Source organism: Pseudonaja textilis, chromosome 5, assembly GCF_049901715.1.
Source record: "Pseudonaja textilis isolate UNSWEBS1 chromosome 5, rPseTex1.2, whole genome shotgun sequence".
NCBI lineage: Eukaryota > Metazoa > Chordata > Lepidosauria > Squamata > Elapidae > Pseudonaja > Pseudonaja textilis.
In genome coordinates, this window is record NC_141994.1 from 72,206,779 (window position 1) to 72,234,365 (window position 27,587).

Below are 27,587 nucleotides of genomic sequence, written 5' to 3' on the forward strand. Positions count from 1 at the left end.
ATCCATCCATCCATCCATCCAATCTCTATCCATGCCCATATCCATCCGTCCATCCTTCCTTCCATCCATCCATCCATCCAATCTCTATCCATGCCCATATCTATCCGTCCATCCTTCCTTCCATCCATCCATCCATCCATCCAATCTCTATCCATGCCCATATCCATCCGTCCATCCGTCCATCCTTCCTTCCATCCATCCATCCATCCATCCAATCTCTATCCATGCCCATATCCATCCGTCCATCCTTCCATCCATCCATCCATCCATCCATCCTTCCATCCATCCATCCATCCATCCAATCTATATCCATATCCATGTCCATGCATCCATCCATCCATGCATCTATCCATCTAATCTATACCCATACACATATCCATCTGTCCATCTGTCTGTCCATCCATCCATCCATCCATCCATCCTAGCAGCTCTTTGCATCCAGCATCTATTTATAACGCTTGCACTCTGTCGGTATCATGTGATCACAATTTCCAACCTTCCCAGCCGGCATCTGACAAGCGAAGTCAGTGGAGTGAGCCAATCCACTTAACAATTACATGATTCACTTAACAACTGTGGCAAAGAAGGCCATAAGATGAGGTGCAAGCTCACTTAAGAACTGCCTGTCTTAGCCATGGAAATGTTTGGCTCAACTGTGGTCGTAAGTCTGGGACTACCCCTAAAAGAGTCACGGAACATAGGAGTTGAAAGGGATCTCGAGATCATCTAGGCCAAAGGTCTCCAAAATGGGCCATTTGAAGACTTGTGGACTTCAGCTCCCAGAATTCAGGGCTGGCTGGGGAATTCTGGGAGTTGATAGGCCTAGGCCAAGCGCTGCCCAGCACCATATCCAAGATACTTTGCCAGATCCAATTCAAAACACTTCAGACCTGCTTTTTCATCAACATTTCCTTAAAATAATTGAGTCCCCTAATGCAGGGGTCCCCAAAACCCCAGGCTGCGGACCACCACCAAGCCGCAGTCTGTCCGAAAACCGGGCCACGGGAGAAATGGCCAAGCACAAGCGCATGAAGTGCCACTCACGCGAGTGGAGGATCCTTGTGTGAGCGCATGGGGTTCCTTTTGCACGAATGGAAGCTCCGCGGGTGAGCGCTTTCCGCTAACATGAGCACAGCTTCACTTGGGAGTGCAAGCGCCCCCGCTCGTGTGAACGGAGCTTCACGCATGAGCGCAAGTGTCTACCGCTCGTGCAAGTGGAGCTTCGTACGCAAGCGCAGGTGCCCTCTGCTTACGTGAGAAGCAGTGGTGGGACTCATCTCCGGAGTGGGGGAATTGAGGTGGACCAAAGGTTGCTTTCGCGGTGTGGAGACGATAACTTGGCCCTCAACACCAGTAAGACCAAGGAGCTGATAGTGGACTATATAGAAGGAACAGATCAGACATCCATCCCTTTGCTTCTCAAGGGAGACCGAGGGGAGCAAGTGGCCAGTTTTAAGTTTCTGGGTGTTACCCTAAAAGAGGACCTGACCTGGGGGGCTCACATTGCAGCCCTGGTCAAAAGGATCCAGTAGAGATTATACTACCTGAGGCTTCTCAGAAAACAACAACTGAATGAGAAACGGCTAGTGACCTTCTACCGCTGCACCATAGAGGGCATTTTAACATACTGCACCTCTGTACGGTTTGCCAGTTGCACAGTGGCAGATAGGACAGCGCTCCAGAGGGTTAATGTAATTGCCCAGAGGATCATGGGTTGCCCTCTCCCCTCTTTGGAAGAGCTTTATAGCTCCTGCTGCCTTAAAAAAGTTCAAAGCATTCTCAAAGATCCATCTCATCCTGGGCAGCCTTTTTTTTTTTTTTTTGAACTATTATCATCTGGCAGACGGTACAGGAGAATAATAAAAACAAGGACAAATAGGCTGAAAAACAGCTTCTACCCCAGGGCAGTAACTCTTTTGAATTCTGCTGTATAGTGCAATATTCATGCAGTATCTGGGGTTTTCAATTCAATTGTATAGAACTGTGATGGCAAACCTATGGCATGAGTTCCAAAAGTCGCACACAGAGCCACCTCTCCAGGCACATCAGCCATCATCTGTTGCTCTTCCTGGTTCTGGCACAAGCATGCACACCGGCCAGTTAGTCTTCGCGCACGCGTGTGTGCCAGAAACCAGAAGACCAGGTAGTCGGCGCATACACATGCGCCGTGAACCAGAAGCTCAGCATGCACACCGGGGACTCCTCTTCCGGTTTCCAATCCTCCTCCGTGCGCGTGCACAGTCCTGTTTTGGCACTCAGTGTCAAAAAGGTTTCCCAACACTGGTATAGAATGTGAAGGATGTGTGTTTTTATACGTATAATGTACATTGAAGGTGGCATTTAATTTCATTGTACGAGGTGCAATGACAATAAAGTTAACTATTAACTATTAACTATTAAGCTCCATTTGCACAGGTGGAGATCATGCACGCGACGCTCGTACAAAGGAAATTGTGCGTGCATACGTCTGGCACTCGCGCACACACCCTGCATTGCTCCGGGCCACCAAAATGCTGGGGAATCACTGCCCTAAGAGATTTTTAGCCTGTTCCTTCAGGGGACAAAAGTCCACACGACCCAAAGCTGTGCTTGCCCCAGACCCAAGTTCAAAAAAAGAATTTATTTTGGGTCTCCATGTGCGTGAAAGACCAGACAGGAAAACCAATCCACACAGAGAGTAACTCAAAGGATATTCCTGATCTATGCGCAAACATAACGGCATTAATGGAAATGACACATCGGTGTTCCCTGACAAACACCTCCCTTATCTTCCAGCCCCAGATCTGACACCGTCGGTTTCCCATTAGCTCTGCGCCATTATTTTAACGCTTGCGAAACACAAATTGTTTGCTTTTCATAAAAATGCTAACCGTCCTAACGGGGAGGGATCGGATATTCCGTGAAGCCTTCGGAAGCATTTTGAGCACAATTCTTCTTGGGAAGCGGAGCACGCCAGAAATGTTCTAATTATCAAGATAACAGATAATCAGAGTTGGAAGGGACCTTGTAGGACATCTAGTCCAACCCCCTACCCAAGCGGGAGACCCTACACCATTTCTGACAAATGGCAGTCCAATCACTTCTTGAAGGTCTCAAGCGATGGCGCTCCCACAACTTCCGAGGGCAACTTCGGTTCTGTGGGTTGATTGTTCACGATGACCCAAAGGCACTGGCAAAAATTGCATTAAAGACAGTCCTCGACGTACCACCGTTCATTTATTGACCATTCAAGGTGCCCACGGCACCAACGCAAGTGACTTAGGACCGTTTTTCACACTTATGGCCACTGCAGTGTTCCCTCACGGTCATGTGATCAAAATTCAGAAACTTGGCCACTGGCTCGTATTTATGACGGTTGCGATCCCCTTTTGCGACCTTCTGACAAGCAAAGCCAACGAGGAAGCCCGATTCACTTAACAACCGTGCAACTGGCTTGACAAAACTGCAGTGATTCGCTTAACAACAGAGCCGTGAAAAGTCGTAACAATGAGGCAAAGCTCGCTTAAGCAATGTCTCGCTTAGCAACATAAATTCTGGGCTCAACTGTGGTTGTTAAGTAGAGGACGGCCTGTACTTAACTTTTTCAAAGGCAGCGACACAAGTCAGACAATCGCATGCTTCTGAAGGCTGGATGTAAATTCAACTAATATGCTTATATTCAATAAATAAATCTATATGTATAAAAGCGAACTGCCACTCATGCATCATCACAAAATCTCCAGAACTGTAAAGCCTACAAACTTGAAAATTTGGCACATAGGTTCCTCTTGGCTTCTAGGGGCTCACTAAGAAAGGATTTTTCTAAATGACCATCAGAGCATTTAGACTATTTCCTATATTATTATTATTAACACGCTCTGATGCTAAGGAGTTCTACTCCCCCTCCCCACCTGAAGAGAAATCTCTTCCAAAAGCAAAATACAAGCAGAGGAGAGGAGGTTCAGTCTCAGTTTCACAGCACCAAGTAGCTTCAGCACAGAACAGTTGAGCTAAGCCATGCCCAGGCTCCTTGCTGTCCCCTTTTTGCTCGCACAGCAAATACTGTTTCAGTTTCCAAACAGCCCTCAACTCTCTCACGCACTGACAGGATGCTAGCCAGATGAATACCGATGGATGCTGGTAGGCAGAGGCACAATTTTTTCCCCTTATTTTCCTCACAACAAACTAAGCCCAACCACATATTCGAAGCAAAGCACAGGTATCGAGCTATATCACATCTGCATGGAGGCCCCAGGTGAAAGCTTATCTCGCAAATGAATTGCAAAATAAGCAGTGAGATCAACTGTTTATCATGCTGGAGTAAGATTTACAAGGTTTGTTGATATCAGGCAGTATGCAAACTTGCTAACATGTTTGATAAACACGGCAATAATTAATAGGCGGGTTAATCTGAGATTACAGAGGAATCCCAAATAAACCCAACAAAAGGTGTGTTTTTTTCCTCCCCAAACGGTAAACTGATCTCTATTATACGCCAATTATGTTACTTTACAAAATAATAATAATTTACTAATGCAAATTGACAAATAATAATTTGCTAAGTGGATGGGGCTTAATTGGCAGCCACTGCAAAGGCAGGCGGGGTAAATATGTATTCCGGGGACAAAAGAGTAAAATATAAAAAAGGTTTTCCTTCAAATGTTTGAATTTAACCTTTGAAATCCTAACCGGTCTAATCCTGCATCCTTCCACTCAAATGTTTCTCTGTGTTTTTAAGCAGTGGTGGCTAACCAGTGGGCCCGAGAACCACTAGTGGTCCACGGGAAAATTTTGGCGGTCCGCAGAGAAATGTCACACACCCCCACAAAGCAATTAATCCAGGCTGCGTGGGAATGTAAGGTTGCGTCCCCCATATGGCCTGTGGGAACACAAGGCTTGCATTGCGAACAACACGAGGTAGTGAGGGGAGGGGGCAATGTGCAGGGGGGGGCACTCGCCCCACATGCCCCATGCGCCTGGCCGGGCCACCGGGTTGCTTCTTTCCGCTTCGTTCTTCTTCTGCTTCTGGATGCATGCAAGGAAAGCAGCCAAAGTCTTTCTTTCTCTCCCTCAAACTCCGCCAGAAGTGAGTCTTTGCAAGGCCTCCTGCTCCAAGAGGCGGCATCGGCAAAGACTCATTTCTGGCGGAGTTTGGGGGGAGAGAAAGAAAGTCTTCTGCGGCGTCTGCTGCTTTCCTTGCATGCCCTCCTCCTCCTTCCTCCACTCCTCAAACCCTTCTCTTATACTAGCATTGATGATGTTACCTAATTGGGTCGCGAAATGTCTGCAAGTAACTAATCAAGATCAGAAAGCACCAGATCTTCCTTCTCCTCCTTCCTTCTCCCCCTCTTTTCCTTCCTCCACTCCTCCACTCCTTCTCTTATACTAACATTGATGATGTTACCTAGTTGGGTCATTAAACATCTGCAAGTAAACAACCCAAGTTCAGAGAGCACCAAGAACCCCATAATCTTTTTCCTCGTCCCCTTCCTCCTCCTCTTCCCTCCACTCCTCAGATCCTGCTCTTATAACATTGATGATGTTACCTAGTTGGGTCACGAAATGTCTGCAACAAAACAACCAAACTCAGAGAGCCCCAAGGACCCCACAGTCCTCCTCCTCCTTCTCTTCCTCCACGCCGGAAACACCCCCCTCCCTTCTAATCCAGATGATGTTCCCTAGTTGGGTCGTGAAACATCTGCAAAAAAACAACCAAGCTCAGACACCATCAAGGACCCCACAAAATGGGGTGGTCTTTCCTTTTGCTTTCCTCCTCCTCTTCCTCTTCCTCCTCCTCCTCCTTATATTTGCAAGGTGAACCCAAGGGGTGCTATACTGTATGGGACAATATGTATCATCCCAACACTTCTCCTTGTCAAAGCATTTGAAGGCAGATGCGGAGGGGTTTTTTTGCACTTGCTTCCGAAGTTATTATCATTTCAATTATTTATAAAGGCACCTAACCAAAAAAAAAAACCAACCCCCAAAAATTCTGGAATCAGTCATGGAGTATGCAAAATAATAATTATAATAATCATTTTAAAAATCTACTTTCTGATCATTTAATCCCATTGCAATTACACAGCGTTCGTGGGAACTGACGAATCCTACAGCCATGCGGTTGGTTTTTTTTAAAAAAGTGGGAAATCCAGAAAAACGACTGCATTCATTAAAAACCCTCGGCAAATGACTCGTTTATCATACACCCTGCAAGAATGGCGCAAAAGCTGGCGCACAAATTATTTATGAGGTGTAACAGTTTAATGGCGCATAAAATGGATTTTTTTTCCCTCCCTCTTTCCTCCCTATTAGCGAAAGTTGTGGGTTTTCTTTCTCTGTGCCGCTTCCAAACTTGGCAGGGTACCCCTAACCCATTTAAAACGATGACAGATGCATCCATTTTTGTAAAAAAAACTTCTCTGTATCAACTTGTGAGTTAAGGGGAAATGGCTTGCGATCGGCTCTGGCTGCTGTTTATCAAAGGTACCGCGCGGAAATCCTGCCGAGAACTCTTCCCGCGGCTATACGGGGACTTTCAGGAAATTCGTTAACTTTGGACAAACTTTCGCCGGCACAGCCGAACACCAGCGGAGAAACATGGCGTCAGACGGGAAAGGTTTTGAGATGGCTTTGGAAGAAACCAACTCAACAAAAAAGCAAGATGCCCTATTGAAAGGCGTGAAACCAGCTGCAAACAGAAGAGCCCTACAGGTTGTTCTTGATGTACAAATAGTTCATTTCGCGACCGTTTCAATTTACAACGACGCTGAAAAAAGTCAGAGTTGGAAGGGAGCTTGGAGGTCTTCTAGTCTGACCCCCTGCTCAAATAGGAGATCCTATACCACTTCAGACAAATGGTTGTCCAATCTCTTCTGACAAACTTCCAGTGTTGGAATATCCACGCCTGCCCAGCCAGCCATGACCACACCCAGTCCCCGAGGTCAACCACAGCGCCAATGTGGCTTTCAAATGAAACTGAGTTTGACACCCCTGCTCTAATATGACCCCAGTGTCAGGGTTCCAACCGATGCCCAAATTAAATCATGAGCCTCAAGCCAAGCTTCAAAAGAAATCCAGTTAGTTATTAGGAGCTTCATGTCAGCACGAACCACGTGGAGCCGACTCTGACCTCAGTTAGTTCACACTTTGGCTCTGACCCTGTTTCCCCCTCCCCGCCAGATCTGTCATCCATCACATTCCTCCAATGAAGCAACTTCCCTCCAGCCACTGTGGGTCTCTGTGGAGATGACCTTGACGTTGCCGGTTGGAAGGTACTTCGTTTTGACGGAGATGCAAGCTCCTTGATAGCAGCTGAAAAGTTCGATTTCCCATCCCCTGTTGCCTATGGCAACTCGAAAGCAGGTCAGGGATGCTTTGCGAGTTGACAGCCAGGACACTGCAACCCAGTGGTGGCAGGCTTCCGGTTCCACCCAGTTCTGCCGAACTGGTAGTAAGAAAAAGCCTCCAAGGATCAGCTGAGAGGAGAAAGAAGAGAAAAGCGCAGGATCGGCCCTCCCACCAGCCCCTGCGCTTTTCTCTTCTTTCTCCTCTCAGCTGATTGGCGCTGCAAGGCCTCCGCTGGTGTGGGGAAAGCTGCATGCACGTGTTAGGTGCACACGCACGCGTGCAATCCCCAAACCGAGAGTGGAACAGATAGGATCCCATGGCTGTTGCAAACCATCATAAATATGAGTCAGCTGTTGAGCATCTGAATTCTGATCAGGTGACCATGATGACAGCTGCAACGGGTTGTGTGAAAAACGGTCCTAAGTCGCTTTTCGGAGTGTCGTCGTAACTTTGAACTGTCGTCAAGCCAAGGACGATCTTGTTGTGGTTCACCGGCAGTCTGTGCAGATGGCAGCAGAATCGGACGGTGGGGAAGAACAGGGACCAGTCTGGGAGTCTGAGGAGGACTCGGATGAGAGTCCTGCATCCAATATACAGAGATGGGGCCAGGACCATCTGGGAATGGGGTGCTGACTCTGGAGCCGTCTAGCAGCGAGGAAGAGGAGCAAGGGGAGCCTCTTCCCAGTGGGCGTGTGCACAGAGCTGCTAGAAGGCAAGAGCAGTTGAGACAAAAGGGGAGACTCGGGAGTAAGGCTTGGAAGTGATTGGCCCTCCCATAAGGTATAAAGGAAGTGCAAAGGTAAGAAAACCTTTGCAGGAAGCAACGTCATTCGCTCTGACCAGTTTGGACTCTGAAAGCTCCGTGATGAATTTGTTCTCTATTTGATTTTGGAAAGACTAATTGGGACTTTAGTTGTTGGCAGCACTTCAAGCCAGATAAGGTGCGTTCTTATCAGACGTTTCCCCGAAGAATTTTGGCAGATGTCCCTGGGACTATTTATAACCGGTTAAGACTCATTCCAGGCTGTGAATGACGATAATTCACAGCCATTGAACTAAAATAAAAAAAGTTTTAGATTTTATGAGTGTTCGTTGGTGTCTCAGGAAGCCTTGATCAGAACCGATCTATATCTTCTGGCTTTCCAAACAAGCAAGAACCTTTGGGATTCTTTCTTTCTTTCTTTCTTTCTTTCTTTCTTTCTTTCTTTCTTTCTTTCTTTCTTTCTTTTTTTTTTTCCTACACGCCCGAGCAGAAATGATTATGAAAAGGAAACCATTAAAAGAATGCTAATGACCATGAATTGTGACAGATGCTGTAGTAACCGAGGCCTGTTGGCTGACTCGTGGCACCATTAACAATCTATCATAAAATACTCTGAACTTGGCTCGTTTACGACTGCTGTTCCACTCGAGGGGAAGAGAAACAGCGAGGAAGTCCCTCCAAGGCAAAAAAAATAAAAATAAAAAAATCAGAAGCCATTTATTTATCCTAATGTCATGATCCCCACTGTTTTGCCTGGCATGATAATTAAGGAAATGAGAAGGGGATGAAATATGGCTGCTTTATTTAAAAAAAAAAGAAAAAGAAAGAAAGGGGGGTGGATTGGAAGGGGAAGAAGGTCTTTGCTTCAAGAGGGCAAGGTGGCGTGTCGGGGAGAGCCGGTGGATTTGACGAAGCCGGGAGACTTAATTGGCCGGAACTTCCTCCGGGTCAGAAGAGAGCCACAAGGTCAGGAAGCTTGGCTGGCAGATGACACCAGGAACTGGAGAACAGCCATATGTGGAGATATCAGGTGAGATCCCAGGGGAAAGGCAATTTACAGGTAATCCTCAATTTACAGCAACAGTTCGACTGTAATATCTACCTTTCTCTCTCTCTCTCTCTCTCTCTCTCTTTCCATCCATTCATCTATCTTGGAGGAAAAGCAAAAGATCTTCAAAGAAAAACCAGAAAGTCCAGTTGCCTCTTGAAAAAGGACAACCGTGAGCTGGGTGACTGAGAATCTCCACTGACATCTGTCTGTATCTAATTATCCATCCATCCATCCTCTCTCTCTCTCTCTCTCTCTCTCTCTCTCTCTCTCCATCCATCCATCACCTCTTTTATCCATCCATCCACCCACCCACCCATCATCTGCCTGTCAATCTGTCCATCTGTCCATCCAACTATCTTTCTATCCATCCAATCTTCCAAAAGGTGAAGAAGAGCTGAAGAAGCTTCTTGGAGGAGAAGCATCTTCAAAGAAAAACAAGAAAATCCAGTTGCCTCTTGAAAAAAAAAGGACCTTTGGGACAACCAAGACCTGGAGGACTGAGAATCTCCATGGATCGATCATCTCTCTCTCTCTCTATCTCATCTATCTATCTATCTATCTATCTATCTATCTATCTATCTATCTATCTATCTATCTATCTATCTATCTATCTATCTATCTATCTATCTACCTACCTACCTACCTATCTATCTATCTATCTATCTATCTATCTATCTATCATCTATCTACCTACCTACCTACCTACCTATCTATCTATCTATCTATCTATCTATCTATCTATCTATCTATCTATCTATCATTTATCTATCTATCTATGCATATCTATCTATCTATCTATCTATCTATCTATCTATCTATCTATCTATCTATCTATCTATCTATCTATCTATCTATCATCTATCTACCTCCTACCTACCTACCTACGTTATCTATCTATCTATCTATCTATCTATCTATCTATCTATCATCTACCTACCTACCTACCTACCTTATCTATCTATCTATCTATCTATTTATCTATCATCTATCTATCTATCATCTACCTACTTACCTACCTACCTACCTACCTTATCTATCTATCTATCTATCTATCTATCTATCTATCTATCTATCTATCTATCTATCTATCTATCCTCCTACCTACCTACCCTATCTATCTATCTATCTCTATCATATATCCCTTTTATCATCTACCACTCACCCACCCATCCTCTATCCAGCCACCCACTCACTCACCCACTCATTCACCCATCCACTCGTCATTCATCTATCTATAGATCGATCTATCTATCTATCTATCTATCTATCTATCTATCTATCTATAGCTATCTAATCTGTATATTTATATTCACATCTCTCTATCTCACAGGTCTTAAAGTTGCCAAGGTTGGGCACCCCTGTTCTAGCAGGAGCTGTGCATTTATCTATTTATTTATTTCTTAATTAAATGTATAGGCCACCCATGTCCCCGATTAAGATAAATCCAAAAGAAACACCCCCCAAAAAACCACAGTTCTGCTCCTTCAAAAAGACTCATCTCATCCATTCAGGATGGAAGCAGAGAGGGGGAATCAGGTGGACAAACTCCCACCTTATCCTTGCATCTCTTCCGCAAACAATAGTCTAGCAGAGTCTAAGATCAATTGCATATTTTGGAGAGAAAAATGAAGCTTTTTAAGAGGGCAAGGGGGAAACCCGCTCCAGTTCTCCAATCCAGATAAATCTAATTATTCTTCTGCAACACCTGGCTAATGTACTGATTTAAGCACCAACTGCCTTTTTTTCTTTTTTCTTTTGGCAAGCAATTAAGGGGGCCTCTGGAACTGAGTACAATTCATTCTCCTTTTGATATTTTTTTTTATTAAAACAACCCTTTAATATTCAGACTTTTTAGGACTCGAAGAAACGAATCCTCCAGTTTGCAAAAGATGCTCACCAGGGAGCCAAGCCAACTAAAAACAAATGGAAATGATTTCCAAAGTAAGATCGCTAAACTAGGGCTGAGGATTTTCAGCTGTCTTGTGAGATCCATAACCTTTTTTTAAAATTATTTTTATTATTATTTTTATTTTATTCCTTAGAAATACACACCGCTTTACTAGAATTCTAGAACTTGCATGCAAATAACTTAGCGCTATTTTTTTTGATCGTTCGTTCTTCAAATGGACGATTTCATCCCAGAAAAGTGGCTGGTGGCTGAGGGCATTTAAATACATCTCTATATAATATCCATTATGCTGCAAATCATTAAAATAAAAACAACCTGGCTGACTTTTTTCTTCTTCAAAAAAACCCTTTTCCTCAAGGAGAATTTGTCCAAAATTTCTCCCGCTAAACACAATGTGCTAGATAAGTATCCCACCGAGGACAGATGTAGACACCATATATTAATAAAAGAAAAAACATCCTATTTGTGTCTTTTAATTGAAATTCGTCTCTTTTTTTTCTTCTACTGTGGGAAAAAGGTAAGAGGAGGAAGAGATACAGGTAGATCCTCAGTTTACGACCATGATCGAGCTCAGAATTTATGTTGCTAAGTGAGACATTTGTTAAGTGAGCTTGGGGCCCATTTTACGACTTTCCTTGCCGCAGTCGTAAAGCGAATCACTGCAGTTGTTAAGTTACTAACATGGTTGTTAAGCGAATCTGGCTTCCCGCTTGACTTGGCTTGTCATAAGGTCGCAAAAGGGGACCACGTGACCTCGAGGAACCGTCATAAATACAAGTCAGTTGCCAAGGGTCCAATTGGGCTGCTGCAAATTGGGGTGCAAAGGGACGCGGTGGCTCAGGGGCTAAGACGCTGAGCTTCTCGATCAGAAAGGTTGGCAGTTCGGCGGTTCGAGTACCCCAGCGCCGCATAACGGAGTGAGCTCCCGTTACTTGTCCCAGCTTCTGCCAACCTAGCAGTTCAAAAGCATGTAAAAAAATGCAAGTAGGAAAACAGAGACCCCTTTGGTGGGAAGGGAACAGCGCTCCGTGCCTCTTCGGTGTTGAGTCATGCCAGCTACATCACCAGAGAGACGTTTTCAGACAGCGCTGGCTCTTCGGCTTTGTAACGGAGATGAGCATCGCCCTCTAGAGCCGGAAACGACTAGCGCTATTATGTGCGAGGGGAACCTTTACTTTACTTTTAATATTGGTTAAGTGGTGAAAAACGGTTGTTAAGCCACTTTTTTTTCAACGTCGTTCTAACATCAAACGGTCACTAAATGAGCTGTTGTAAGTCAAGGACTACCTTTCTTTCAGTGCAGGAACTGTTGCTGTGCTATTCTATTCCGGAGTATAGATACGTGCCTATAGAAGCAAAATTGATTCGGACACAGGAGTTGTCTAATCCAAGAGGCAAATAAACGATCCAGGCTGTCACCCCGCATTGTTGGCAGAAGACGTATTTGATTATATTTAAAGATTTCCGGCTGTGATCCGATGCCCGTATGGCTACCGTATCATTTAGAAGGACAAACCCCCTGACAAGTTCTGGATTTTTTTGCGACCCTCCAAATTGGGAGAGGCCCCCAAAGTAATCAAAGATTTAAAGAGAGATGGATGGAATTAGAAGCACGCAGGTAGCACGCCAAGCATTACTGTAAAGGAGAAAGACTCTCTTAAAACCCATTTTCTACCTTGGAATTCACGGACACGAAACCCTTTTGGGGTGATTTTCTAAAAGAAGGGTTGATTTCCGAGGGAAAATAATATAAAAAGTGCGGATAAGATCTGAATGTTTCGTTCATCGCTGGTCAGGGCATTTTGCAAAGGGGAAAGGATGGGGTCTACGCAGCTCAATTTGTTCTGGCGGTTGAGGTGAACTGTAGTCTCTGTTTAGGAATGAAAGCCAACTGGGTCAACCACCAGGAGGCAGTGAGTTCTAATCCCACCTTAGCCGTGAAAGTGGACTGGATGACTTTGAGCCAATCACCAGAAGACGGTGAGATCTAGTCTCACCTTAGCCATGAAAGTCTACTGGCTGACGTTGGGCCAATCATCAGGCAACAGTGAGTTCTAGTCCTGGCCCGGTGACTTTGAGCCAATCACCAGGCGACTATGAGTTCTAGTCTTACATGAAAGCTGGCTTGTTGACTTTGAGCCAATCACCAGAAGACGGTGAGATCTAGTCTCACCTTAGCCAGGAAAGTCTACTGGCTGACGCTGGGCCAATCATCAGGCAACAGTGAGTTTTAGTCCTGGCCTGGTGACTTTGAGCCAATCACCAGGCGACTATGAGTTCTAGTCTTACATGAAAGCTGGCTTGGTGACTTTGAGCCAATCACCAGAAGACGGTGAGATCTAGTCTCACCTTAGCCAGGAAAGTCTACTGGCTGACGTTGGGCCAATCATCAGGCAACAGTGAGTTCTAGTCCTGGCCTGGTGACTTTGAGCCAATCACCAGGCGACTATGAGTTCTAGTCCCACCCTAGCCATGAAAGTCAACTGGGTGACTTTGAGCCAATCACCAGGCGACTATGAGTTCTAGTCCCACCCTAGCCATGAAAGTCAACTGGGTGACTTTGGGCCAATCACCTAGGCGACGAGGAGTTCTAATCCCGCCTTAGCCATGAAACCCAGAATTGGCTTAATTCTGTTCAAGGGCCCACATCCTAAGTTTTAGGAATGAACACTAATTTCACGGATATTTTTCGCTGCATTGCAAATGCTCATTACTGAACTTCATCTGCTATGCTGCTATAGTGTCTTCCTGCTTGGCTAGGCCTCAAAGAAGTAATTCAGTTTTAGCCGACGTGGTTTCCCTCCAATTATTTCAAAAATCAGAGACGACGACTCATTTTTCTATTAAAATGATGAATGAGCTAAATGAGCTATGTAATAAAATACTGCAGGCTTGTAAACAAGGGAGGTTTTTTTTTTTTTTAAAAAAAGGCTGAAAACGTGCCACCTCGTTTAGCATGCCTGCCCTGTGGCATTTTCTAGGCTGGCCATTTTTAAAACACAGGAAAGGAAGAAAACAAAAAAAATGAAGGGAAAATCTGGGAAATAAAAAAAATCAGTTGTAATTAGTTTTTGGACGTTGGAGTTGAAGATCAGCCAGTGACAAATGGAGCTAACAAAATTGTGACGTGCAGCACAATAAATTCCCAATTTAACATCCATTTAGGGGACTTCAGATCGTCGTCATCAGCATCTCCTTTTAATGACCCCATAATCTCTTGTGAGGTGGAGTCCGGACAACTGAATGGAGCTGAGCGTTGTTGTTTTTTTGTAAATTTTATTTGAGTTTTCACAAAGAAAAAAAATATATAACTAAAACATCTTTTTTGAAAGCAGCATAATCCTGGGTTACACATCTTCGTACAGATACAAATTCAGGTTCATGCTCATTTTTATATTCTATTCCATATCTTATTACTATTTTACATTTCCTACATGGCTTCTTCCCTCTTTTAATTTTCTCAATTTTATTTTAATTATCTCATCTCAATTCAAATCATTGTATTTATATTTTTTGTCTGTCCTGTTTCAATTATCTATTATCTTTTCTCATTAAACAAAATTTCTCCTGTAGTTACTGATTGGAGTATGACGCCTTTATATCATTTCCCTAAAGTTGTAACATTCAATATAATACATAACTTCCGTTCGGATTCTGCTTGGTACATTCTTAAAATACACACTGTATTCTTAAAAAAAGAAAAAAATTATAAATGTATATAATTAAAACAACATTCTATTCAATTCTATCTTTAATATTAATATTCATTAAAGTCTTAACATCTTTAACATTACTTTTCAATTTAATATCATACTGGAGCTGAGTGTTTTACTGGCCGGATGCCCTTCCTGTCACCAGTATGGAGTTTTGTTCGGCGGATCTATTCTCGTCGTGCCGAGAGAGAGAAATATCTGCCTCTACCTAGGATCGAACTCACAGCCTCCTGATTGTGAGACCAGAGTTCCACCCTCTAGGCCACCTCACCACTTGTTTAGCGGACTTCGGATGCCACAGACAAAACTTGTGTGATCTTGCCCAGTCACAACTGTGACAGCATGGGAGCATCGGATCTCAATATGGCTTCCAAAGCTGACAATTTGCTTTAGAAATACGGGCAGTCCTTACAACCACTCGTTTAGTGACCGTTCAGTGTTACAGTGGCACTGAAAAAAAAGGGACCTAGGACCGTGTTTCACAGTTACGACCTTTCCACATCCCGACAGTCATGGGATCCAAAATTCATGGCAACTACTTCCTCTTTATGAGTGTTGCTGGGTCTGCTGACAAGCCAAGCCAACAGGGAAGCCAGATTTACTTAACAACCGGGTGGCTAACTTATCAACGGCAGTGACTCGCTTAGCAAGGGAGACAAAGGAGGTCATAAAATGGGGCAAAATTCACTTCACAAATGTCTCATTTAGCGGCAGAAATTTTGGGTCGTAAACCAAGGACGACTTGTAACCAATTTTAAACGTGGCATCAAGGTTCAGAAATATATATATTTTCATTGCCTCTCCAGTTAAGAAATGAGGTTTTAACACCAGCAGCAACTCCATAAACCGGTTTTTCTAAAACATCATGTCTTAAAACCAGCTGGTTTTCCCCAGTGCTGAAGCAAACGTGCAAACGATAAACGTCAGGTCATTATAAGGAGATGGATATACGGCGGCTTTTGTCTACCTCAGTTATCCATAGATTTACATTTTAAATTCCAGATGCTCCGGCGGTTCAGCCTGGCCCTCATCATTTGCCTGCTGATGGACTGTCAATAAGTTATTTATAGCCATGTCACCGCTATGAAAACCATGCCAGCGACTATAAATCTCAGCGGGTCCGAATGAAGTTTTTTCCACAAGACACTTTTGATGAGAAAGAGTCAAATAGAAGAGCTCCCTCCTAAAATTACGGTTTTAGGAGGTCCCAAGGAGTGAGGAGGGGGTGGATTATTTCCTTTTAAACCTTCCCCTGCCCATTTCATGTTCTATCTCAGGGGTGTCAAACTCAAGGGCAGTGGGACAGATTCGGCCCACAGAGTGTTTAGATCTGGCCTGCAAACACAGTTTCTCCTGCCCTCCAAAAAAAACCTACCCTGAAAGTAAGTCCTAGCTTGATTTTTGCACACACGCCCAATATATAAGCCCTACCCCCAAAATAAGCCCTAATTAAGATCCCGCCCACTCCAGAGCGCATGGGTAAAAATTAAGCTAGGGTGGGGAAGGAGTGGGGTGGAGTGGAGCTGCCCTACTACTTACCTTTGGATAGGTGTAGCTGGGCCTCGCACACACATCCGACACCCGCCTTGCCGGCCCATTTCTTCTGCAGCCAGCAAGGCTTTCCTGAAGGCCTCTGGAGCTGAGAACAAAGCTCTGGATCGATCCTGAAGGCTGCAGAGGCCTTCAGGAAAGCCTTGCCGGCCGCAGAAGAAAAATTCCTGAAGGCCTCAGACGGAAGGAAGGAAGGAAGTGAGGGAGGGAGGGATTATGAGAGTGAGGGAGGGTCTCAGGGAAGTCCTGCATTAGAACTTGGCCACCACAGGTGCCCCCGACACAAGTCCCCTGTCATGGCCGCCATGCCTACCCCAGGTCATGTCCCCTTGGCCCTCCGAGGTCAAACACCACCCTGATGCAGCCCTCAATGAAATCGAATTTGACACCCCTGTTCTATCTTTTAGGTTGTAAGCTCAAGGGTAGGGAATCCCGTATCATTATTATTTGACTTCACACAACCCTCCGCCCGTCTTTCCCAGGTTTGTAAATTCCAAAAGATGGAAGCTGCCCGATGCTACAAATCTTACCCACATTTCCCTGAGGGTGTAAAAGCAAACGGAGTCCATTTTCGTTGGGCAGATGGGAGCCTCCTGCAGCTCCATTCGTGGCCTGCCTTCTATCAACCAGCATCCCTTTCCTGACTTGAAAAGCTTGACGTTAGGCCAACAATACCACACTTTCAAAAGGAAAATTGCGACATTTCCTTTTAAGTGCCTCAAAGAACTTAAAAAAATTAAATGCACGTTTCGGAACGTGGAAGTATCGGAGAAGGGAGGAAAAAATTTAAAAAAACCCACCAGGAAAAGCCTTTAAGCAAAATTTGCAGTTCTATTCCCCACCCCAAAAAAAGATATTTAGGTTATCTTTTAGTAAAATGCAGAGGTCGTCTTACAGAAAAATAGATATCTACTTAATTTGAACGTGAATGTCTTTAGCGTATCTCAACTGGCATTCTTGAATTATCTTTTCTTTTGGATTGCAGGCAGTCCTTGACTTGCAACCACAAATTTGAAAACCAGAATGTTGGTTGCTAAACCTAAGCGGCTGTTAAGTGAGTCAGGCCCAATTTTACAAACTTTTCTTTTTTTTTGGCCATCATTGTTAAGTGAATCCCTGCACTTAAGCGACTCGTGTGGCCGTTAAGTGAATCCGGCTTCCCTTATTAACTTTACTAGCCTCAAATGGAGATCGGGCGACTCCGTGCGACGTTGCAGCCGTCGTAAAGGCTCGTGGCTTGGAGCCCTCCAAATTTGGATCACAGATGGCAGGGACGTTGAGGCCACCGTAAACGTGAGGCATGCTGGAAGGTCGCTTTTCTCGGTGAATCGCTGCTGTTGTTAAGTGTGTCACGGGGTTTTGAAGTGACTCCGGCTTCCCCGCTGACTGTCCGGAGATCCCAAAAGGACACCGTCATAAATGTGAACCAGATGCCAAGTGAATATGTGACCGTGGGAATGATTGATCAGTCTTAAGTGTGAAAAATGGTCCTAAATTGGCTTTTTTTTTCAGTGGCCGCTGTAATTTTGAATGGTAGATTGCAAATCAAGGACTGTCTGCATGGTCAACCAGATCATCTCAGGCAGGGGGGTCTCCAACCTTGAGAACTTTTAACACTTGTGGGCTTCAACTTCCCCAGTTGAAGTCCACAAGTCTTATCGTTGCCCAGGTGGGAGACCCCTGATTTTAGGAAATTCTTTACAACCGCATAATCTTGGGAGGAACCGTAGCACTTACCAGGAGCTGTGACTTCATGCGTTCGTCTTCGGCGGAAGCTCTCTCGCGCAGGACGGCCCTAGCCAAATGCTCGCTGGACGCAGCCCTCTCCCGGTCAAGGGCTTTCGCCAATTCATCTTGGACGGACGATTGGCTTTGTTTTAATCTGCAAAAAGAGCCGAGCGTCAACTCGTAAAACAGTTCTAGGGTCTTTTTAGAGTTGCCAACGGAAAGGGAAGGGGGAAAAGAGGTTTGAAAGAGCAGTGTGGCAGCTTGGAAATCGAAAGTGCATTCCATGCATAATTTTTCAGAGATAGTAACTAGGTGACTGAAGTTTCTGCCATGCCAAAGTCTAACTGGAGAGCATGATTGAGGACTCTGGGCCATGGAGGTGACCCATTGGAGAATATGAATTATGCTACGCCCAGGGGGTGGGGGGAAAACCAGGGTCAAGGGTGACAATGAATGATGTGCCTCGGAGTCGGCTACACCCAGGCAGTGCCGGACATGGTAACTCCCAATAAATCCTTTTGAAGTTTTGGAAGTTTGGCTCGAAACTCATGATTTATTTATTTTTTTAATAAACTTTATCGAATTTTTATTATACTAAAAACATAAAAAATATATCACTCAATAACAGCCATTTGTGGTGCTTATTGTACGACAATAATTTGTGCAGAGACTCATGATTTAATTGGCGTAACTGCCGGAATCCTGACACCAAGACAGAAAAGTTACAATCAAAACGAATGTCTGCCTAAGGCACGGCTGTCAAACTCAAGGCCCAGGGCCTGAATCCGGCCGACAAGGTGCTTAGATCAGGCCCACGGGGCCGCCCTGGAAACAGTAAAGGATCGGCCCGCGGTGCCTCTGCCCGCAAAAATGGGCTCCCGAGCTCCATTTTCGGCTGTGACGGCCTTCTGCAACTCTGCCAGCCAAAACCCTCTTCTATTGGAAGCTTGCTATCATGTCACCCCTGGTCCTTCTTTTCTCTAGACTGGGCATGCTCAGTTTGTGCAAACTTCATATGTTTTAGCTTCTTTGAGGGGAAAAAAGGGGGGGGGGGAAGATAAAGCTGGAAGGAACCTTGGAGGTCTTCTAGTCCAACCCTTGCTCAAGCAGGAGACCCTATAGGATTCCAGACAAATAAATGGCTGTCCAAATTTCTTCTTTAAATCCTCCACTGATGGAGCATCCACAACTTCTGGAGGCAAGCAGTTCCACTGGCTAATTGTCCTCGCTGTTAGGAAGTTTCTCCTTAATGTGCTGTACTGCACACCAGAACAACTAGACACATGGATAGTTTTTCCCCCGAACGCCATCACTCTGCTAAACAAATAATTCCCTCAACACTGTCCAACTATTTACAAAGTCTGCACTACTATTACTATTAATCTACTCATCACTCCTTATCACCCATCCCCTCCCACTTGTGACTGTATGACGGTAACTTTATCACTTGTATCCTTACGATTTATATGGACTCATTCCTAGTATGATTTGATTGCTTGTTGTACCTTATAACTATCATTATTAAGTGTTGTACCTGGTGATTCTTGACTCTTGACGAATGTCTCTTTTCTTTTATGTACACTGAGAGCATTTGCACCAAAGACAAATTCCTTGTGTCTCCAATCACACTTGGCCAATAAAGAATTCTATTCTATTCTATTCTATTCTATTCTATTCTATTCTATTCTATTCTATTCTATTCTATTCTATTCTATTCTATTCTATTCTATTCTATCCTATTCTATTCTATTCTTACTGTACCTTATGACTATTATTAAGTGTTGTACCTGATGATTCTTGACTCTTGACGAATGTCTCTTTTCTTTTATGTACACTGAGAGCATTTGCACCAAAGACAAATTCCTTGTGTCTCCAATCACACTTGGCCAATAAAGAATTCTATTCTATTCTATTCTATTCTATTCTATTCTATTCTATTCTATTCTATTCTATTCTATTCTATTCTATTCTATTCTTACTGTACCTTATGACTATTATTAAGTGTTGTACCTGATGATTCTTGACTCTTGACGAATGTCTCTTTTCTTTTATGTACACTGAGAGCATTTGCACCAAAGACAAATTCCTTGTGTGTCCAATCACACTTGGCCAATGAAGAATTCTATTCTAGTCTATTCTCAATAAATATTCTATTCTATTCTATTCTATCCTATCCTATTCTTATTGTACCCTATGACTATTATTAAGGTGTTGTCCCTGATGATTCTTGACTCTTGACGAATGTCTCTTTTCTTTTATGTACACTGAGAGCATTTGCACCAAAGACAAATTCCTTGTGTGTCCAATCACACTTGGCCAATGAAGAATTCTATTCTAGTCTATTCTCAATAAATATTCTATTCTATTCTATTCTATCCTATCCTATTCTTATTGTACCCTATGACTATTATTAAGGTGTTGTCCCTGATGATTCTTGACTCTTGACGAATGTCTCTTTTCTTTTATGTACACTGAGAGCATTTGCACCCAGACAAATCCCTTGTGTGTCCAATCACACTTGGCCAATAAAGAATTCTATATCTTCTATATCTAATTCCAGGTTGCTTTTCTCCTTGATTAGTTTCCATCCGTTGCTTCTTGTCCTGCCTGCTTTGGAAAATAAGTTGTCTCCCTTCTCTTTGTGGCAGCCCCTCAAATATTGGAAGACTCCTCCTTAGTCCTCCTTTTCTCTAGACTAGCCATACCCAGTTCCTGAAACGGTTTGTGTTTCGTGTGTTTTAGCCTCCAGGCCTTTCATCATCTTAGTTGCTCTTCTCTGCACTTTTTCTAAAGTCTTGTTCCAAATTTCAATAGAACCAGCATCCTGGGACATGGAAGAACATTCAGCACAACTTGCGTCTCCTGGTAAAGCCATAATGCGCCCAGGCGCTGCGGTAGAGACATATAATTGATGCTTTTTAACAGGCAAGAGCACTTCTAAGCATGAATGCCAGCCTTTATTATATGCATAAAGCTTCAAGTCTAGCAAGTAATGTGATTTCAACTTATCAGCACAGCACGCAGATATAATATCATTATGATTATAAAAATCCTATTTCCCAGAAAGATTAAATGCATTATTAATATTTTCTTGGGTAGCACGTAGCGTGTAATCTAAGCATAGCTATCCTTATTCCGGGCCACTCTTCTTCAAAATAAAGTGATTTATCTGTCATATTTACCATCAAAGGTTTTAACTCACACATAACTTTATGCAAGAGTTACTACTACTCAGGTGATGATCATCGGAAGTCTCTCCTGACGGACACACAAAGGAGACAGGAATGGAAACTGGCCGATCCAAAAGGCTGAGCATCGATCAGTCGATGCCAAAATTCCACCTCCTGCAATATTTATTTATTTATTTTTAATTTCTGTGCCTCGTTTTAATTAACAACTCAAGGGGGTTGAATCAGAGGTGGGATTCAGCAGGTTCTGACCAGTTCTGGAGAACTGGTAGTGGAAATTTTGAGTAGTCTGGAGAACCAGCCAATCCCACCTCTGACTGGAGATTTTTGCAGTATCCTTTCCCTGCCACGCCCACCAAGCCACGCCCACAGAACCGGTAGTAATAAAAATTTGAATCCCACCACTGGGGTGAATGTATATAATCCACCATCCTCCTCCTCTTTTGTATACAATAACAACAATGAGGGAGGGAGGGAAGGAGGGAGGGAGAACATGAGGCACAGGCCAGGAAGGAAGGGAGGGAGGGAAAGGAAGGAAGGAAGGAAGGAAGGAAGGAAGGAAGGAAGGGAGAGGATCAGGCACAGGCCAGGGAGGGAGGGAGGGAGGGAGGAAAGGAAGAAAGGAAGGAAGGAAGGAAGGAAGGAAGGAAGGAAGGAAGGAAGGGATCAGGCACAGGCCAGGAAGGGAGGGAGGGAGGGAGGGAGGGAGAGAGAGAGAGAGAGAGAGAGAGAGAGAGAGAGAGAGACTTTTGGCTTCATGCAAGGAAAGCAGCAGAAGCAGCAGAAGTCTTTCTTGCTCTCCTCCAAACTCCACCAGAAATGAATCTTTGTGAGACTTTTCCGCGCCGGCACAACCTCTTAGAGCAGGAGGCCTTGCAGGGTCCCAAAGACTCATTTCTGGTGGAGTTTGGGGGAGAGAAAGGAAGACTTTTGCTCCAAGAACACTTCTTCTTCCAAAAACAAAAGCAGCAAAGACTGGGAAAATCCCCCCCCCCCCAAAAAAAAAGTCTGCAGGAAAATTCCCCACCCCGTTTTCCTACTGATCGTTCTTTATTTGGAATCGCAGAATACCCTGCCTGCCTGCCTGCCTGTCTCTCTCTCTCTCTCCTCCTGAGAACGGAGCTGAAAAGCAGGTTAGTGAAGGAATGTGGCTGCCTTGGGGGGGGGGGGCGTGTTGAAGTGTGTGAGGACTGTGTGTGTGTGTGTGTGTGTGTGTGTGTGTGTGTGTGAGAGAGAGAGAGAGAGAGAGAGAGAGAGAGAGAGAGAGAACATCACCTCCAGCCCTCCAAGGTTAGATCGGATCTCTCTCTATCTCCCCTCCCAGCGGCAGTGGTGGAGCTTCCAAAAGGAGCCCAGGGAGAAAATGCCCCCACACACACACCGTGGTGCAGGAAACTGACTAGGCCATGCCCATCGTGGCCACGCCCACCCAGCAGAAAACCGGTTGCTAAATTTTGTGACGCCCACTCCTGCCTCCGTGAGGTGCTTCTGCTGAGCCTCCTCAGATCCCATTTTGAACGGAGCCAGCTGTTTGGCCAACTCTTTCTCATGGGGGGTCGGGGGCTGCTTAGCATTTAACCACTGCTTCCTGTTGGGGCCTGAAGGAGCCCCTGAGGGCAGGCTGGGAGGGGAGGGGCAAGGAGAGGACGGCAAGGCGCCCCTTGACAAGAGTGACATCGAGTTGGCCATGCCCACCCAGTCACATGACCACCTAGCCACACCCACCCAACCCGTCATTAGGCGGATCGTATTAGTGGTCCGCGGGATTTAAAATTATGAATGTGGGGGTCTCTGAGGTCCACTAAAGGTTGGTGACCCCTGATCTAGAGAATATATCCATCGCCGTCTCTGCTTTATATTCTTTAATTCGCAAAAGGTGCTCATACACGTAATCTGAAAAACTGCCAATAGAACCAAAATCCTCCTTTTAAAAAACAAAAACCCTACGGTTGGAAAATAAAATGATTAAACAACATATAGATTTGAAACCTGAAATATTCCTATTAGGAATGGTACCGGAAGGTTATAGTAAAGAAAAGATTTACTTAATTATACATGTCTTAACGGCATCTAGGATTGTATTTGCCCCAAACTGGAAGAATGATAAAACACCGATAGAGGGGAAAAAATTATTGAAAAAAATATTTGAATGTGCAGAAATGAATAGATTGACACTAGAAATTAAAGAAAAAGAAGAAACTGAATATTACATTGTATGGTATATGTTTTATCAATGCATAGAGAATAGAACAACCTAAAAAAGATTTGATGTATTTCTAGAGCAGTTAGAGAAATTTAAGCAAAGTTATAATGTGATCACAATTAATAATAATATCAATTATTACGTAAATGGGAATATATATGGGACCATTGATGCACTGTTAGATTCGATAAGAAGAATATCATTAATAATGTTTAAATAATTGAAATATGTACCCAAGTCGACGTGCGATTGAAATGGAATGATTCGTTGCGTATTAAAAACAATTTTAAAGAAATTATTTTTACACCCCTCGTTTTTGCACAAGGAGGAGGGGGGGAAAAAAAATAACGTATTAAATAATAAAATATGCCGGCTTTATGTTCGTTCTCACACTGAGCGCAAAGTCAACACCTTTGAGAAGACGCCCGCCAGTAAAAGACGATCAAATAGACCTCTTCAAACAAGGCCTGGAAACGGCAGCAGAGATTAAGGTCTCGCTGCCTTGTGTACACGGGCCGAGGTATTTTTTTTCGGAGAAAATCCTTACAGCCGGGGGTCATTCTGCAAATATTCCCCTCCCTCAGCACCCCCGCTTCTATTACAGAGGATTTATCTAAATCCCTAAGGAAATGGCGAAGGGGAAGGAAGGAAGGCTGGCAGTAAGAAGCGATCGAATGGGCTCAATCGATCCGAAGAGAGCCCGAAGGGACCTCGGAGGTCTTCTAGTCTAACCCCTTGTTTAAGCAGGAGAACCTGTCCCAATTCAGAGGGATAAGTAATGCAATCGGAATGGAGCTGGAAAGGGACTTCAGAGGTCTTCTAGTCCAACCATCTGCCCAAGCATTTCAGACAGGTCTTTTCTTTTCAGCATCTCCAGGGATGAAGCCTCTGGTGGCCAGCTGTTCCACTGGTTAACTGTCCTCCCTTTGAGGAAGTATCTCCCTAGTTCCAGGTTGCTTCTCTCCTTGATTAGTTTCCATCCATGGTTCCTTGTCTTGCCTTCTGGTGCTTTGGGAAATAACTCTTTTTGGTAGGCCCTCAAATACTGGAATACTCATCTCATGTCACCTGTAGTCCTTCTCTTCATTAAACTAAACATACCCAATTCCCTCAACCATTCATCGTATGGTTTGGGGTTTTTTTTTTTTTTTTGTCTCCAGGCCTTGAATCATCTCCGTTGCTCTTCTCTGCACTTTTTCCAAAATCTCAACCTCTATTTTTTTTGTGTGTGTGTGCGTGTAATGCCGAAATTCCAGGTGTGGCCTTACTGAGGCTTTCTAAAGCGGTCCTTTAATACTTCACGCGGAAGGAAGCTTCGAGGCTCCACAGACCTTCCGGGATACAAACCAAAGGGGAGTTTTTAACAGAGTTTATTAAGCAGCGTTTTCAATTACACGAGCAGAAAGCGTAAATTATGCAGGCACGGACTAAATTTAGCACGGCAAGACCGTCCCCAGATCCTGCAGATTATTCCCAACAAATCCCATCGGCCACCCAATCGATGGTGCAGAAAGGGAAGAGGCCGGATGGACGGACACACACACACACACACACACAGAGTTGTTGCTGCAGAAGATGGGAATAATCCCAAACCAAGGTTCTGATATGGCAGAGAGTTGACCAAGACGAAGCAGCATCTGCCGGCTTCCGCCCAGCCATTACTGGAAAAGGTGGGTCATTTTTTTTTTTTTAAGAGGAAGGCTCCAGCCACAAAGGGCAACGCTGGTGAAACGTTTGAGCCTTACAGGGCAATTCTGAAACAGGCCAAGACAGAGCAGAGGAAAAGGTGTACTAAAACATGTGTACAAATGTACAAGTGTACAAAAGGGAAGTCAGAGCAGAGACGATTCTGCATTTTTATGGGAATGGGATTTTGATCGGTGTCCGGCTCAGAACGAAAACCTTCTTCTACTTGCCCAGAGCTATTTATCCTTCTCAAAGCCTCAAAATTCCCCTTATTAGGCCTTCCTTCCTTCCTTCCTTCATTTCCTTCCTTCCTTCCTTCCCTTTCCTTCCTCCTCTCCTTCCTTCATTCCACTTCTTTTCCTTCCTTCCTTCCTTCTAACCTCCCTCCTACTGTTAGTCTCTGGGTGTTATGTGAATTTTGTTGTATGTGTATACTGTGCATATACATACAATGACAATAAAGTATTATTATTCCTTCCTTCCTCCCTCCTTCCCCCATCCTCTCCTTCCTTCCTTCCTTCCTTCCTTCCACTTTTCTTCCTTCATTCCTCCCTCCCCGTTCCTTCCTTTCTTCCCCTTCCTTCTCTCCTATCTTCCTCCTCTCTCCTTCCTTCTTTCCTTCCTCCCTTCCTCCCTCCCCCTTCCTTACTCTCTCCTTCCACCTCTCCTTTCCTTCCATTTCTTTTCCTTCCTTCCATTCTCCCTTCCTTCTCCTTCCTTCCACCCTCCTCCCTCCCTTTCTTCTTTCCACTTCTTTTCCTTCCTTCCTCCCTCTTCCTTCCTTCCTTCTTCCATCCACCCACCGTCCTCCCCTTCTTCCTTATTCCCTCCCCTTCCTTCCTTCCATTTCTTTTTCTTCCATCCTCCCTCCCTCCCTCCCATCCATCCATCCATCCATCCATCCATCCACCCAACCACCCATCCATCTTTATGGAGGACCTAGCTCAGGATGCCATAAATGCTAAAATAAATAAACCTCACTCAGGGGTTTCACACAGAGGTAAAACAGGGACCCAGAGTGAGACTTCTCACCACTGTTGGTAAGGAACACAGTTCTGCACAGAAATGGAAAAAGCAGAAGGAAAGATGACTTAGAATAACTTTATTGTCACCTTAAATGTACGCTAATCGGAACACATTGAAATGAAATTTCGTTGCATACAGCTCTCAAAAAGGTCACCACCTCCAAAATATGAACGTGACAAAATAAATAACAAATAAATACAAAGTTATGCCTAGGCGCACATATATTATATGACACAGAGAAACAAGACCGTCTAGTCCAGATGTACACATGTACATGGCGAGAGAAACGAATCTTGTAAGCTTATCCGACAGGCGGCCTAGGGAACAAAGCGGTTGCAGAATTGGGTAGTCCTGCTAGAAATACCTTGAAACCCCTTCCTAGAGGGGGAGCAACAGACCATGAAGTGGGTGTGGGGTGTCTAACAATGCTTCGCGCTCTAAGCACACCGCGCTTATAACCAGCATCCTGAATAACGGGAAGCGAGCTTCCTATACCCTTCTCCACTGTCCTCACCACTCTCTGTAGGGACTTTCTATCTGAGGCGCTGCTGCCACGACACCAAACAGGGATTGCGGTTTGTTAAAATTATCTCCATCGTGCCTCTGTAAAAAGTGGGCAGCACAGCAGGAGACAGAGGTGCTCTCCTCATCCAACGCAGGAAATGCAGATACTGGTTAGTTATCTGCACCCCCAGATACTTAATACTGACGAATGTCCTTGCAAATTGACATCACAAGCTCAGGCTCTTTATCCTCAAACCAGAACAAAGAGATCCGAAAGGCTTCTTTGAAACAGAACTTCATTCAAGATTTCATTCATAGCATTTCTTTTTTCTTTTTCTTTCTATCGGTTCCCTGCAAGGAATCGTTTTCAAGCTGAATCGGACGTTGTCTCTCGCTTTGGAAATTGGACCGGCCCATGTGCGGGACGCCGCCAGGAGAACTTGGTTGACTGAAAGGATTGTGCGCCAAAGATGACAAACGCACGCTCAACTCCCTGGAGCTTTGGTGCAAAGCGGGGCCCGTGCCAAAGACAGACTTAGCTTATTTGCATTGTGTAATTGTAGGGTTTGCAAGGAGTTTAATGAAACTAACACAAGTCAACACTGCCCCGGGATCACAAACACCTCTGTGCATCCACTGAGAGCCGCTTCCTCCGCCAGCACATTTGATTGGCGTTTAGTATGCGCCACTAGAAAAAAAGCCTACAATATCTAAATCTCCAGCAAGGAACTTTACCGAATGCGTTAATGCCTAGAAAATAAATAAGACGGAGAAATCCACAACCGGCCCTTTCATTTCAATGTAATACCTCAATTGGGATTCAAATGCATACCCAAACACAAAGACACACACACACACACACACACACACACACACACCAACACACAGAAGTGATTGATATTCTGCCTCTATAGGTAGCCCTCGACTTACAACAGCAAG

The 27,587-nt window shown here is 44.5% G+C and overlaps 1 protein-coding gene across 3 annotated transcripts in view; it reads right to left on the minus strand.

Annotated features, from left to right (window-relative positions):
• The window catches only part of CHCHD3 (coiled-coil-helix-coiled-coil-helix domain containing 3), a 212,663-nt gene that overhangs the window by 114,116 nt on the left and 70,960 nt on the right, over positions 1-27,587 (minus strand). For all 3 annotated transcript variants that reach the window (XM_087935354.1, XM_087935352.1, XM_087935353.1), the window contains exon 4: positions 18,051-18,195. In XM_087935354.1, the coding sequence (XP_087791480.1) occupies positions 18,051-18,195 (145 nt within the window). The remainder of the gene's footprint in view (positions 1-18,050; positions 18,196-27,587) is intronic.